Source organism: Castor canadensis, chromosome 14, assembly GCF_047511655.1.
Source record: "Castor canadensis chromosome 14, mCasCan1.hap1v2, whole genome shotgun sequence".
Classification (NCBI taxonomy): domain Eukaryota; kingdom Metazoa; phylum Chordata; class Mammalia; order Rodentia; family Castoridae; genus Castor; species Castor canadensis.
In genome coordinates this window covers 95,415,489-95,431,523 of record NC_133399.1, presented here as the reverse complement: position 1 = coordinate 95,431,523, position 16,035 = coordinate 95,415,489, and the positions used below count along the sequence as shown (strand labels likewise).

The window sequence follows — 16,035 nt, the reverse complement described above, 5'->3', positions numbered from 1 at the left end:
ACACACAGCGTTGGCTAGTATCTTATTTGGGTTTAGATGTAGTATAATTTTACTCATTTTTGCTTTTGAGTTGTAGGACCTTACACCTGCTGGCTGGGCACTCTTCCACTAAGCTACACCCCCAGGTCATGAGGTTTTTTTGTTTTTGTTTTTGACAGAGATATTGGGGTTTGAACTCAGGGCTTCTAGCCTGTGAGGCAGATGCTCTCTACCTCTTGCACCACACCTCAGCCCTACTAGTTTTTTGTTTTGTTTTGTTTTATTATTCATATGTGCATACAAGGCTTGGGTCATTTCTTCCCCCTGCCCCCACCCCCTCCCTTACCACCCACTCCACCCCCTCCCTCTCCCCACCACCCCCTCAATACCCAGCATAAACTATTTTGCCCTTATCTCTAATTTTGTTGAAGAGAGAGTATAAGCAATAATAGGAAGGGACAAGGGTTTTTGCTGGTTGAGATAAGGATAGCTATACAGAGAGTTGACTCACATTAATTTCCTGTGTGTGTGTGTTACCTTCTAGGTTAATTCTTTTTGATCTAACCTTTTCTCTAGTTTCTGGTCCCCTTTTCCTATTGGCTTCAGTTGCTTTTAAGGTATCTGCTTTAGTTTCTCTGTGTTAAGGGCAACAAATTTTTAATTAAACATTAAAACTATTTTTAATCTTATGTTACTATAAACAGTGCCTCAGTGAACTTACACACACATCATTGTGCGCTTTTTTTTCTTTTTTTTGTCAGCACTGGTCTTTGAACTTAGGGCCTCATGCTTACTAGGCCAGCACTCTACCACTTTGGCCACTCCATTGTTCACTTGTGATTAGATATCCTTGCAAATGAACAGCGGTTTGAGGACCTATTCAGCTAGGACTCTCCTAAGAGTTACATGGTCTTTAACAGCTACAGACTTATGGGAAAGCAGTCTTCAGTTGTGGTAGTAGTCAGGTTGTATAGTTGTCATCAAAAGCTGCATTTTTTTTTTCCAGGGATGGTGTATATGGCTGGACTTGTTTTTGCTGTTGGTGGCTTTAATGGCTCATTAAGAGTTCGCACGGTCGATTCTTACGACCCTGTGAAAGACCAGTGGAGCAGCGTTGCTAACATGCGAGACCGGAGAAGCACTTTGGGGGCTGCTGTGCTAAATGGACTGTTGTATGCAGTAGGGGGCTTTGATGGCAGCACAGGTAGTTTGCTTCTTATCCTTTCTACATTGCTGTTACAATATAGTAACCACGTGTTTGGACATAGCATGGCAAAATTAGGGCACATTTGAGTGCCTTAACAGGTATTTTAAAGGTGTTTTAAAATTGCATGAAGAAGTTCTTGAAATGATCTACATATAAATTTTGTTTCTTATGTATCATTGTGTCACCTTACCAAGTTGAAATATCATGTAAGTGACAGGAGTTTGGGTGGGAGCCTCTGGAACAGAAACTGCTCCTATTTATCCTGTAATTAACGTGCTTGTATTCCACCATTTCCTTTGAATTTTAGCCCACTGTAAAATACCTGAGAGATTTTTCCTTAATGGTGTTTATATAAAAGAACAATGGGCTTTTGTAGAGGAGGAAATGAAGGGCATTGTGCTTTTTTGCAGGCTTATCGTCTGTGGAAGCATATAACATCAAGTCTAATGAGTGGTTTCATGTTGCTCCCATGAACACGAGGAGGAGCAGTGTTGGCGTGGGTGTTGTGGGAGGTAGGTACCCCAGTATTCTCCAGGTACACTGGCTGCTTGACGAGGAGACTAGTTCTTCAGTAATCTAAATGCTTACTTAATGGGCAAGCAAATCATCATTTACAAAGGAAAAATAAGAATTACTATAAATTCTTAATTACCTTCTTGTCTCTATAAATTAATAACCTGTATAAGGCCCTTTTTTCTCTCTGTGTCCTCTTCCTTCTCCCTCTCTGTGCATGTATCTGCTATCTAAGATTATCAAGTGATTTTTTTTTTTTTTTTTGGTTCTGGGGATTGAACCTAGGGCTTCATGCGTGCTGGACAAGTCTTCCCTGTCAGCTGCTCTTAATGTAGTTGTTGGGGAAACCCAATCAGGTGACATACAGGCAAAATTTTGCATCCAGAGAAGGACTGTTTAACATTTAAGAAAAGGATTGCTATAGTTATTTATTTTACTTTGTTCCCTAACAGGTTTTTTTGTTTTGTTTTGTTTTGTTTTTGTTTTTTTTGCTACCACTTGAGCCATGCCTTTGGCCTGTTTTGCTCTGGTTATTTTGGAGCTAGAGTCTCACTTTTTTACCCAGGCTGGCTTGGGTACAATAGGATCCTCCTATTTTATGCCACCATGCCCAACCTTTTTTCCATTGAGATGGAGTGTCACAAATTTTTTCTTGCCTGGGCTGGCCTTCAACCTTGATCCTCCTGATCTCAGCCTCCCAAGTAGCTAGTAGTATAGGTGTGAGCCACAGGTACCTGGCTAGTATTGTTCTTTGGTGTATTTTATTTTTTGTCTTTTGTTTTTAATACTGGCTTATGCAAATTGGTAGGTTCCATTCTTTCCTCACTGAGTATAATTCTTTGTATTTGAAAACACAAAACAGCTTTATTGAGGATATACTCAAATGCCATATAATTCACCCATTTAAGTCATATAATTCTGTGTACATTTTATCACAATTCATTTTAGAGCATTATTATTACACCCCAAAAAGCTGTTTCCCCTATTCTCTCCTGCCCTCAACAACCACTAATTTACTTTCTGTCACTGTACAGATTTCTCTCTCTGGACACTTCATATAAATGGAATCACACAGTATGTGATACTTGTGACTGTTTCTCTCAGTATAACATTTTCATTGTCATCCATGATGTAGCTTTATTGCTTTTTGTGCTAGATAATATTTCATTCTACTACATTCTGATAATTTTTTTTCACTTTTGGTTGTGCTGGGGTTTGAACTCAGGGCTTTGCGCTTGCCAGGCAGATGCTCTGCCACTTGAGTCATGCCCCCAGACCTCTGATACTAACTTTCAATTTAGCTTTTTCCCTCCGGTTTACTTAAGATAACTTGGATATTTGTTTTTTACGCTGTTATTCACGTATGAATTAGTGTTATCTAAAGAAATAGTGAGTATACTTCTTGTACCCTGCCAGATTTCTGATGAAAATGTAAAATTAGCATCATCGTATATACCCTTCAGGTCTTCATGTGATCTGACCAGTCCACCCGTCACCATTAGGCAAGAACTTAATGTATTTTATAAAAAGTCAGTAACACTTTAAGGGGAAACTCTGCTATTGTGGAGGAAGTACAGTTTTGAAAAGACTATATAGACTAAAAAAATAGGCTTTTAAAAAATTTGGCTTTTTTTGTGATTCCATGTTTAGGCTTGCTTTATGCTGTGGGGGGCTATGACGGAGCTTCACGGCAGTGTCTTAGCACGGTAGAATGCTATAATGCTACAGCAAACGAGTGGACCTACATAGCAGAAATGAGCACCAGGCGGAGTGGAGCAGGTAAACGTGAACCCCAGTTAGCAGTTGAAGCCTGAAAATGATGGAAAATCATTAAACAGGTGAAATGATTCATCAGCATCTGTAAGTTATCTGAGAATATATGCTGGCAGTAGTGTCACTACTAAATGTCATTTAATTGTGCAAGTAGTGGTAGGTGGCACTTCTGTGCACTACTACAAAGCAAAAGTTAATTTCTAAGTGTTATAGTAAAAGGCCTGTTTCAGTTATACAGTGTTGTTTTCATTTCTTTTAGTTTTTTGTTTTTAATGCTTCTTTGGGAACTCGTTTAATAATTAAGACTTTACATCCATGTCCTATAAATTGTATGTTCTGTGGTACTGATTTCTTATGGAAGCTGTTTTCAAAAGGATTATATTAAATAACTTTCACCCTCTTTTCTCCTACATATTGTTTTTATTCTGCCTGACTTGCCTTTTTTTAGAATAATAGTTCTTAACTGAGATTCTTGTGAGTTCATTTCCATTTATTAAATTGTATGCTTTAATGTTGATTACTTTTATTATAATTTTCTAAATTTTAGTTACATTTGAGTAACCCCTAGTGTGTTACAAATGTGTTGTCCCTTTTGCACTACTGTAGTTTGGTTGGTTGTGTTTTATAGGTGTTGGTGTGTTAAACAACTTATTATATGCTGTAGGAGGTCATGACGGCCCTTTAGTACGGAAAAGCGTTGAAGTTTATGATCCCACCTCCAACACATGGAGACAGGTTGCAGATATGAACATGTGCAGAAGAAATGCAGGTATCTGTCCAGCCTAAGATTGTAAAACTTACATGGATTTTTTTTTTTTTTGCAGTACTGAGATTTGAACTCAGGGCCTTGTGCTCGTTAGGCAGGTGCTCTACCACTTGAGCCATGCCCCAAGCCCTGTATTGAATTTTTAAAGATGTTTTACTATTTCCATTGTTCTTTTGTTCATCTGGGCTCCCTGACTTTGAGGTCTTTGAAGTAGAAACTTGTATAAGAAATCTATCAAGTAAATGCCTAGGGCTGGGGATGTAGTTCAGTGATAGAGTGCTTGCATGCCATGAATAAGGCTCTGAGTTTGATCGGTAGCATCAATCAATCAGTCAGACAAACAAAAACAAACTGAATGCCTAACATACTATATGGAATGTAAGTATGTTGCAGAATATTTTAGTTAACTTACAATTTCTACTAATAGCCACTTTTTGGTGATGAGCATAGAGATGAGTTGACCAGGGTACCACCCTCCTTATTTGATGATTGAATTTTTACTACAAATTTTTTTTTGGCAGTAACAGAATTGAACTCAGGGCTTTGCACTCCAGTGCTCTACTACTTGAACCACACCCCTTATTCTTTTGCTTTTATTTTGTTTTCTCAAAGTAAGTTTTGTGCTTTTGCCTGAGTTGGCCTCCGACCTTGATCTTCTTACCTGTGCTGCCTAAGTAGCTGGATTATATGTGTGCTCCAGCATGCCTGCCTGTTTTTGACATAAGATCTCAGTACCTTTGCCCAGGTTGACCTTAAACCATGATCCTTCAGTCTTCCCCTCCTGATTTGCTGGGATTACTGATGTACTCCACTGTCCACAAACATTTTTGAGTACCTACCACACATTACATACTAGAGTTCAGTTCTCAGGGAATTTGTTTAGTTGAGTAAATATTTACACCAAGTTAAAAGGCTCGTTGATGATCTGAATCTGGAGGGGAAGCCTGAAGAGGTAACTCAGTTTAATGCTGTTCAAGATTTCCACAAAATGGAAATGTTGACCAACTACAACAACAAATTTTAAGAACATGGATGTGTTCAAGATTAGAGAACCAGTCATGTGTCTAAATTAACGACAGGGACATGTTTTGATAGTTCATCACCAGGTAATTTTTGTCATTGTGAAACATCACAGAGTGTACTTGCACAAACCTGAAATGTTACAAGTCCTTCATTCCAGGTAGCCTGTTGACGCAATAAAGAACACAGTAAACACAAGAGCCTGCAGAACATGACACAAGGTTTTACAGTAAGCTTTTCTTCTATCAGTAGAAGGGGTACACCTACGTTGTAAAGTAACTGTACAAAGTATAGTACAAAAAGTATATAAAGCAGTAACATTGTTTAATGTCAAGGATTCTGTAGTGTACATAATTGTGCTGTATTTTTACACAACTGGTAGTATAATATGTTTATGTACCATAGACACATTAATAGTGAGTTGAGCTATGATGTTAGGTTGGCTGCTGGAATTTTTCAGTTCCATTATAGTCTTATGAAATAACTACTATATGTGTGGTCCATGGTTGACCAAAACATAGGTGTGTGGCATATTGCCATACTTAAGGATCCACGGAAAATAGAGTTAGGGTAGCTTGATGACACTTTGGGAAATGCTAGTCTTCAAAACACCATTATCTTCATGCCACTTTCTGTAGTCTAAAATAAGTTCCTGATGATTCTGAAACTCACCGTACACCAATGGGTTATGTTGCAAGATGAACCCTCCCCTCCTCAAATGCCCTTATTTTTTATTTATAGATGTCACTACTCAGGAACACTAACTACCTGGGACTGCAAGGACTATGAACAGAAGAGCAGAATTTATCATTAACTATTTGACCTTGTATTTTAGCAGTCAGTTGTATTTGATGAGTTGCCAAAAGCTCTCAGCAAGAGATGATCTAGAACCCTAGTAAGACCCACTAATCTGGGCATTAGTGGAATAAGTGCTTGACTCAGTATATACTGAATTAGAAAAACCACAGCAAGGGCCTGGGGATGTAGCTCAGTGCTAGAGCATTTGAGTAATATGTAAGGTCTTAGGTTCAGTCTCCAACATCACACACACAAAAAAAAAAAACCCATAGTGATATGTGCGTATGACTCATAATTAGGAAACTTACTGACAACTTGAGCTCTCATTATTTTCCTAAAGATTGGAATAGTCTTATGTTTTCTATGTTTGTTGTTTTCAAATCAAAGTAGCATATTTGTTTTAACAAGAAGAATGAGAAGACAATTAGTATACCGAGAACTACCAGTAACCTGCTTTTTGAAAAATTTTGTGGGGTAGTGTAGCATTTAGGAAAAACACTTGTCCTAAGTCTGTTGAAAGTTGTTTCCATACTTTGATTTGGGCAAATTAATTGAACTTTATTTCTTTGTAATCATCAGGAATAAAGGGAAATGTGAAAGCTTAGTCTTTAGTTTTTCCTTTTCATGTATATTTTTATTTATTTATTTTTATTTTGTTTCTCTGGTGGCACTGAGGTTTGAAGTCATGCCTCAAGCTTGCTAGGTTGGCACCGTACCACTACAGCCACTCCACCAGCCCTTATTTTGTATTGAGTATTTTCAAGATAGGGTCTTGTGAGTTACTTGCCTGGGCTGACTTTGAACCTCAGTCCTCCTGATCTATGCCTCCTGAGTAGCTGGATTATGGGTGGAACCACTGATGCCCAGCAAGTACATTTATTTTTTATGCAAATAACAGAATTGATATAATCTATAAGATACAATATAATCTGACTGAATGTTCTTTAATTTTTATATAAGCTCAATATATAATATTTCTTACAGTGTGAAACAAACTTCTCATATTTGTCCAGCCCTTCCTTGGATAAAGACTTCATCTAAGCATCTAGATTTGGAAGCAAGGACTCAGCTGGCAAGGACATGTGTTCAATCATAAATAGGGAGAGCTGAGAACATCATATAAATTAGAATTTGCAACTTATAAGTCAGATTTCAAAGTTTTCAGATTTCAAATAGTAACTTATGACATCAAGAGTAGAGGAAAGAAGCTGGTGGTGGCACACACCTATAATCCCAATACTCAGAAATCTGAGCCAGGAGGATCATGAGACACAGGGTCTTGCTGTATAGCTCAGACTGGCCTCAAACTCAAGATCCTCCTGCTTCAGCCTCCTGAGTGTTGGGATTACAGACATGTACCACCACATTCAACTAGGTGTTTACCTTTTGATGTAGCAATTTTCTTTCAAAAAATTTATATTAAATAATTGCTCAGGTACTCAAAAAAGTATTCATAGGGATCCTTGTTTTATTGCACCATCACTGATGAGTGGCAAAAACCTTAAATAACTAAATATCCATTAGTTAAAAGAGAAATAAGTGAATTGTAGTGTATAAATGGTATACTGTGCAGCCATTAAAATTGTATAGATATTTATTAGCATGGGGAAGTGTCCCAACTTTCTTGGGTGGAGTCCAAAACATGGGTTGGAGAAAAAACAGCCTCTTCAATAAATGGTGCTGGAAAAACTGGATATCTACCCGTAGAAGACTGAAACTAAATCCCAGTCTCTTACTTTATCAATTCAAAGTGGATCAAGGATCTTTTTTTTTTTTTTTTGGAGGTACTCAGGGCCTCACACTCACTAGGCAGCTGCTCTACCACTTGAGCCACTGCTTCAGCTCTTGTTTATGTTGGGGTTTTTAAGATAGGGTCTTGGGAACTATTTGCCAGGGCTGGCTTTGAACCGAGATCCTCCTGATCTCTGCCTGTTAAGTAGCTAGGATGACAGAGGTGAGCCACCAGTGCCCAGCAGGGTCAAGGATCTTAATGTAAGGTCTGAAACTGCACCTACTGTAGGAAATACTAGGGAAAACACTAGAACATATAGGCATAGGTAATGACTTCCTGACTAGAACTCCAGTAGCCAGGCATTAAGGGAAAGGACTGGTAATGGGACTGCATCAAACTAAAAAGCTTCTTGATAGCAGAGGACACAGTCAACAGAGTCAAGAGACAGCTACAGAATGGGAGAAATTCTTTGCCAGCTATATATCTGACAAGGGATTAATTACCAAAATACACAGTGAGCCTGCCCTCCCCCCGCCCAAAAAACCCTACAAAAACCAACCACCTATTGAATGGGCTCATGAACTGAACAGACAGTTCTCAAAAGAAGTACAAATGGCCAAAAAATACTTGAAGAAATGCTCAACATTCTTTGCTGTAAAGGAAATAGAAATCAACACAACATTGAGATCCACCTCACTCCTGTTATAATGTTAGAATGACTATCATCAACACAAACAGCATATGGTGGTGAGGATGTGGGGTGGGGGAGAGGAACACTTCTGTGCTGTTGGTGGGAATGTCAGTTACTGTAACCTTATTCAAAGCAGTATGGAGGTCCCCCCAAAAACTAAAAATAGAACTGCCATGTGATCCAAAGACACCGCTCCTGGGCATCTGTCTAACTGAAGGAATGTAAGTCAGGATATAATAGCCACTTGTACATCCATGTTTATTGCAGTATTATTTACAATAGCCAAGCTTTAGAAACAACCCAGATGCCCCACAAACTGACGACTGGGTTAAAAAAACTGTAGTATATAATACAAAATGAAGTATTATTCAGCTATAAAGAAGAATGAAGTCGTTTACAGGTAAATGGATGGAACAGGAGATCATCATGTTAAGTGAAATCAGGCTCAGAAAGACAAGGGTCACATGTTTTTCCTCATGTGTAAGCTAGACCTATAAGTTAAATGTACACACAAATACATACATGATCTTATATATATCTACACACAGAACATGACTGCAGTAGTTCTGTCTGAGGGGACAACAGGGAGGTGGGATAGGAAAAGAGAATAATAGAGAGTTTGAAACACATTGCATCTGTGTATGAGGATAGGATAGTGTAATGCACTGTGGGGAACAGGGCGATAGAAGTGATAGAGGGGTTGATCTAATTAGAGCATGATGCATCCATGTCTGAAATACCAAGGTGGACCCCCTCTAAACAATCAGTATACACTTAAAATAAGGACAGAAGGGAAAACAGGTTCTGTCTGAGGGTGGTTAGGTGGAATGGGGGAGGGTTAACAGGTAAATATGGTGGATGTATTTTGCATTAGTGTATGAAGATAGAGCAGTGAAACTTACTGAGATGCTTCTAAGAACGGGGGTGGGAGGATAAGAAAGAACAATGGAGGGAGTGAATCCAATTAAGATATATTGTAAGCACATACATAAATGTCACAAAGTATTCCCTCCTGTACAACTGTTATATGCAAATTAAAAAAGTAGCGATAATAATTTTAATAGTTATTGATTTTTGCAAAAACAAATGAGTTATTCTAGTGAACAGATAAGGAATACTGTTCTTTTAAAGGAAATTAAGTAGCCAACTATTCAGTATAAAATCAAAAAGAATAATCTTTACCTTCTATTGGTATATATTTTCCTCTTAAGATTCCCTTAGAAGCTGACTTTGGGAGAGTTAGCAGTATTTTGTCCTTGAACTTTCTATTTTTTAATTAAAATGAAGATGAGCCTATAAAGTAAGACTAAATGAAATAATGCATACGTAAAATGACTACTGAACAAGAGGCATGCAGTAAGGGCTTAGAAGTGGAATTAGACTCTAACATGCAAAAGGAACTCTCTGAATCTTTGTCATCTTCTCTCCCTGCCGCCTTTCAAAGAAAGAAATCTCTCTGCATCACCTCACCAAACATGTGCAGTGTTGTTCATGTTCATCCAAAGGTTTTAAATAGTTGTTTTCTCTCTGTGTGATCTTTTTAAAGGAGTTTGTGCAGTTAATGGCCTGTTATATGTTGTTGGAGGGGATGACGGCTCCTGTAACTTGGCATCAGTAGAATATTATAACCCAACGACAGATAAGTGGACAGTTGTGTCATCTTGTATGAGCACAGGGAGAAGTTATGCAGGTAATAATTGTCTCAATTTTTAGTCGGCTATTGTAATACAAAAAACACATCATTATGATTTACAAGTTTTCCTGTTTTAAGAAGAAAGTCTTTTTCTCAAAGTAAATTTTATTTTATTCTTAAAATAATTTACAGTTACTACACATGTCCTGAAATAAGCAGGTTGGACTAGAGGTGTGGCTCAAGCAATAGTATGCCTACTTTGCAAGCGTGATGCCTTGAGTTCAAACCCCAGTATTATTTGCCATTCTGCATTTGTTTATGGTAACAAGCCCAAGTTTTTGCAGTACAGAATTACATAATAAATTTTAATCTGACTGAAATTTGTATGGAGAGGAATTCACTATATGGCAAGGCTTTAATTCCCCAGGTGGCCAAGAAGTGTGACCTCACAACTTTTCCCATGGCCAGGCTCCGTGAGATAGTGTCCTAGTAAAACTGTGGAGTGATATTTCTTTAAGTATCCCATTGGTTAAATTATGTAATTTTTGGTCCACTCTATTAGTGAGAGAAATGATAATAGCTTTTAATGTATATAATGGTGAGTCTTTAAAACTATATATTGTATACTAGTTATTCTGATATTTTTAAATATTAGAATGTTTCTGTAACACAGTTGATTCAATAGCACAGAAAAAGTTTATTCTACTAACCATCCTTGTTATATGTCCTCCTAAACAACACTTCATAAAGAACTACATACAGTAGGACTCTACAACATGACTCAACATGAAGTGAACTTTTCACATGAAGTTCATTTAGGCATAACTGACATAGAGTGAATAATGTGTATTTTAAAGTGTACAGTTTTGTTACTTTTGACATATGTATCCTCCTGAAGCCATCGCTCAAATCAGGATGGTGCACATATCCATGATGCTCCAACGTTCTTTCTGCTTCATTGAGTATTGAGTGGATCTTAGTATATTCTGAGTAAAGTTACTTCCCTCAAATAGTAAGTACATAGATCAAAAGACTATTTCTGGATTAAATAATGTGATGCAGACTTGGTTCAGAAGTAAACAGTTCACTGTCATTTAGATTTAAATGGTGGTACTACTGTACTACTATAAGGAAGAGATTCTGAAACAGTGTGGTTCAGTCCCTGTGGGTTTAATAATACTGAATTCAGTATTTTCTCAGCGATGCAGAATGCTGCCTGTGATGTCTGTTGTATTTCACTTCTTTGCTCAGGGGTCACAGTTATTGATAAACCATTATGAGCCTGAAGGACATTTTCGGCATATTTATACCTGAGAAACAGGCTTCAAGCATTTCCGAAGTGACTGAGAATCTAGCACTTCTGCACTTGCAGCTGCACTTTAAGTCTCAGCAGAAGATAAGATCGTCTGCCTTTAGAGGCCTCGGATACTGAAGATTATTTTTGGTAGAAGCACCGTGTAGGCTTTCTCTGCAATGAGCAGCAGCTGACTGACTTAATAAGAAACCTGGACTGCAGTACTGACTCTGTAGTCCTTAGCCAACAGTTGCTTTCATAAAGACTAGTTCTTATCAGCCTTGAATGACTGTGGATTACTTCGTGGAGGAGGATGAAGTTAATGTGTGTTCTTGTAATTAAGTTTCATCTTTATTCCTTCTCCTGAAAATCTGTATACCCAGGAACTGAAAATCTTTGAACAGATTAAAATCTATGTAAGTATACAAAGTAGTCAAGGGATAAAACTGTTTGCTTTTATAAGTATCTTTGATTACATGGATATAATAAATTGTGTGCATATAAATGTGTGTCTATATGCTTTCCTTTAAAGATGTTTGAAACTTGATTATACTATTTATAATTGGCACAGTACTTTGAATTATGCCAGTCCTACATTGTAAAACAGAGTTGTATTTTTTGATATTTAACAATGCTTAACACTTTAAAATGCCACTTCTGAGGAATGAACATGGTGTAACACACTTGAACATGTGTGATGCCAAACTTTTTTAAATAAAGTATAAATTATGCTTATTTATTATTTTCTTTAGTTTAATCTTGGTCATGTTTTGGTGTGTGTTCTTAATTTTTCTCTTAAGTAACACTTTGGCATGAACATAACTGCAGGTTTTTGATGAATATAATGAATATATGGAATTCAACTGAATTTGCATGGTCTTAAGAATTTTTTCTGCGTGTATAAATTTACCTGCTATAAACAGAAGAGAGAGCTTTCTGTGAGTAGCCATGTGTGTTGATCAGATACAGTTTTTCTGAGATCTTCAATTAATCTTACTTTAACGATGACCAAAACATGTCTTTCTTGAATTATCTTTGAATAAAAGTTTGTATATTATTTGTTTCATAATGTTCTTCATTTTTTATCTATTTAGTTTGATATTAAGAAAGTTGCTTACTGAGTCTTTCTGTTCTTGTATAAAATTTACACTCCCTAATTTCACAAATCCGTATTTTTGATTTCTTGCTAAAATAAATTGTAAGTCTATTAAGTCAATAACTATAAGTCTATTAAATCAATCACTGAAGTAACTAAAAATTGCTTTTCAAGAAAAACTTCGGCCATCAAGGAAAAAGTCATAAGGATTGGCAAAATTTAAACTTTCTATTACTCTTGTCTCCTGTAATGTGCAAAATACAAGATAAAGATAAGACAAGTAGCACTAGACAAAAAGTTAAAGGAAAAAGTAGCTTCTCTAAAGCAATTAAGAAATTATGTTTTCAATATTAAATAAAAAGAATTGAAGCAATGGGAGTTGGGGGGTTGGGTAGACAGCTGAGGTGCTGGATGCAGTAGGGAAGGGAAGGCATGCAAAGGAGGTGTGAGGCATTGCAGCTACTCCTCAGAAGAAGAGTTTAAATGGCTAGCATGAGCTGTTGGCAAAACTGTTGATAATCATGATGAAAAATTCCTATGATAACATTTCTATGTAGACCACTCAAATTTAAATGGAACCACATCACTTAGTTGAACTTGCCATTATAAACAAAACCAGAAAGCATTTAATCAGAAAAGTCCTGTGTCCTCATTAGTGTGCCTTCCAACACATTGGCAGCAAACATGTTGGGGGTCGAATGAACTTGGAGCTGTTAGCTGTTTGACTCACTTCCTGTAAAAGCAGGGGGAAAACCTCAGTTTCTCTTATACTGTCATAAAAGAACATTTGTGATTAGATGTGTGTGGAATCCCAAGCAGTTCTCCAGTGGACACCAACTGAGTAGCCTATAATTCAGTTTTGGCACTGTCTGTCTGGAGACCTACCTGGAAATACTGTCAGCTCCCACAGGATGAAGGCTCAGCCTCACAAAGCTGCCTCCACATCAGATGTCATTCTCAGCACTTTGCCACAGTGTGTGTGTGTGTGTGTGTGTGTCTGTGTGTGTCTGTGTTGTGTGTGTGTTGCTAGCATTGAAGATACTGCCTACTGACCAACAGACTCCGACCCAGAGGTCCATGACCCTTTGTGAGTTGAATTAATTTCCTAGGACGGCTCAGAACTTAGGGAAGGACATTTACGGGTTTATTTGAGAATATTTAATCAAGGACACGGGAACAGACAGGGTGAGGTATGGGAGGCAGGGTGGAGCTTTCATACCCTCTCGCCACCTCTACGTGTTCATAGTCCAGAAGCTCATCTCTTCTTGTTTTCATAGTTTGCTTTGTAGTCTCCTTCCCCTTCTAGAGGTTGGCGGGTGGGGATGAAAGTTCTAAACCTCTGATACTCTAATCACTTGGTCTTTCGGGCCGGGGTGCCATTCTCAGGGCATAGAAAGGCCCTACTCTGTCATCTTACTAGCATAAACTTGGTTGTGATCAAAAGGGACCCACTGAGTAACAAGACACTCCAGTCACTCAACAAATTCCACGGGTTTTAGCAGTGCTGTGACAGGAATAAGACAAAACCCGAGCATATTTCATATGATGCCACACTTCTAAATTATCAAAGATCTGTCTAAAAAAATGTAAGCTATTAAAGTATCTAAGTCTGTTAAGAGGTCTGAACTACTTAGCATGTCAAGCATCTCTTTACCTTGACTTTCTTTTTGAAGTTTTAATACTAACACCATGAAGTAGTTTGCTAGGATTTGTCAGTAGCTGGACTCAATAAATTATGTAATCTCTCTGATGTACCTCCCTCCCCGATGCCAACTTTTGTCTTTACAGCTTGAAACATCCTGTGGTTTATGTTTTCCCCTAACATACAAAAGCATTCCCAGCAGCTTGTTCTCTTACTGTACAAAAAAAAAAAAAAAAAAAAAAGAGATGAGAAGTTGAGGTAAAGAGGTATTTAGAAATTTTAAAAAGAAAGCAGCCCCAGGTTTGAGCAGAGTTCAAGGCTAGATCCTTATACCTGCCTCCTTTGCTTGAACCTGTACCTTGTTTGCTGGAAGCAGTAATGGCTAGAGTTAAGGTAGATGAGAGGTATGCTGCCAGAAGACTCAGTTCTTTCCCTGTTCCATAAAGGATCTAGTATATGTCTCCTAGTATTTGTCATCTTATTGTCCGTCATTACTTGAGGACCTTGACATTTGTAATCTCAGCTGCTGAGCTGGTTATATAGGACATCATAATATTACATAGCAATGTATTAAGGCTGCTTTACTTAAGTTTGATCTTAAGCAAATTGCCTCCTACTAACTTTATATGGCTGCCAGTACTTCATTTTGGAGAGGATGGTAACCAGGAGAATGGACCTATGCTTTACAGTCCAGATTTTGGGATTCTAACCCTAAGCTTTAACATTTTCAAAGGGAAAACAGTATAGTGTACTGGAAAGGCCACAGGCAAAGAAAGCAGAGGGCTCTGGGTTTGCATCCCCTTGGACCAATTATTAGCTGTGACTATCAATACATTACTTAACCTTTTACCCTTGTGACAACCGTAGTTATATCACACGGTTATCCTGGGATTTGAAAGAAATGCATGCTTTTAGGCTGGAAATACAGAGGGCCCTCAAAGTTATTATATCTGTGCTATTCTCTGAGCCTACCCTTTCTTCAATTCCATGAAACAATGAACTCAACTGCCATATCTGTATTTCTGTTCAGCTCTGAATCTCCAAGGTTTAAAATAATAACTGGACGCCTCCTCATAGATACATCTGCTCTAAATCAGAATTTCTTATGTGGTAGGATTCTAAGTGGGAAATAATAACATTTACTGGGCACGTGTGTGTGTGTGTGTGTGTGGTGCTGGGGCTAGAACCCAGGGCCTCATTCATGCTAGGTAAGCACTCTACCACTGAGTTAACACCCATCACTTTACTGAGTACTTGTATGCGATTCTGAACACTTTCTATATGTCAGATACTGTACAGTATCTAAGAGCACATAACTAAAGTCAAGTCTGGTAAATCTGCCCCATAGCAGGTGTTCTTACTGGTCTTAGCAGGACAGCAAGTTTGCCAAGAGAGAAAAGTTGGGCAGTCATACATACTCTCAGCCAGTAGGAGGCAGGATGGAACTGGGATGGCCAAGCAAAGTCCTAGATTGGGGCGAATGGTTGGGCTTTCGTACCCCTGCATCAACCAGTCACTTAGACTCAGGCTGCCCACTGGGCAAGATGTGTGTCCTAGGAAGAAATGGCTGTCTGGCAGTACTCAGCAGCTGGAGTACCTGCCTAAGTGCTGAGCAGGAGTCTGGTTGTGTACCACAGGGTCCTCTACAGGACTGGGTTCACCTTGCATGGACACCCTAAAGACCAGACTGCCCTTGACCATCAAAGGGACGCGTCCCATTTCTCTTCATTTGGTATGACCTGTCTGCCATGGTACTTTACCAAGAATGTATGTGCCAAACACGTGTAGTAGTTACAGCATGTTAGTGCAGGCCGTCTTGGAAGCAGCTCGCTAGCAGACTTCCTCAGGGAGATGGCACCTGAGGTGACATGGAGGGGAAGGGATGGCTGAT

The 16,035-nt window shown here is 38.3% G+C and overlaps 1 protein-coding gene across 4 annotated transcripts in view; it reads left to right on the top strand.

Moving 5' to 3' along the window:
- The window catches only part of Klhl2 (kelch like family member 2), a 96,846-nt gene extending 84,383 nt beyond the window's left edge, over positions 1-12,463 (top strand). For 3 of the 4 annotated variants that reach the window (XM_074055042.1, XM_074055040.1, XM_074055043.1), the window contains 6 exons: positions 986-1,183; positions 1,597-1,698; positions 3,350-3,478; positions 4,101-4,241; positions 10,026-10,169; positions 11,364-12,463. In XM_074055042.1, coding sequence (XP_073911143.1) covers positions 986-1,183; positions 1,597-1,698; positions 3,350-3,478; positions 4,101-4,241; positions 10,026-10,169; positions 11,364-11,392 — 743 coding nt within the window. In that variant the 3' untranslated portion in view covers positions 11,393-12,463. The remainder of the gene's footprint in view (positions 1-985; positions 1,184-1,596; positions 1,699-3,349; positions 3,479-4,100; positions 4,242-10,025; positions 10,170-11,363) is intronic. The other variant, XM_074055041.1, reaches the window with a different exon arrangement.
- Positions 12,464-16,035: the final 3,572 nt, after the last annotated feature.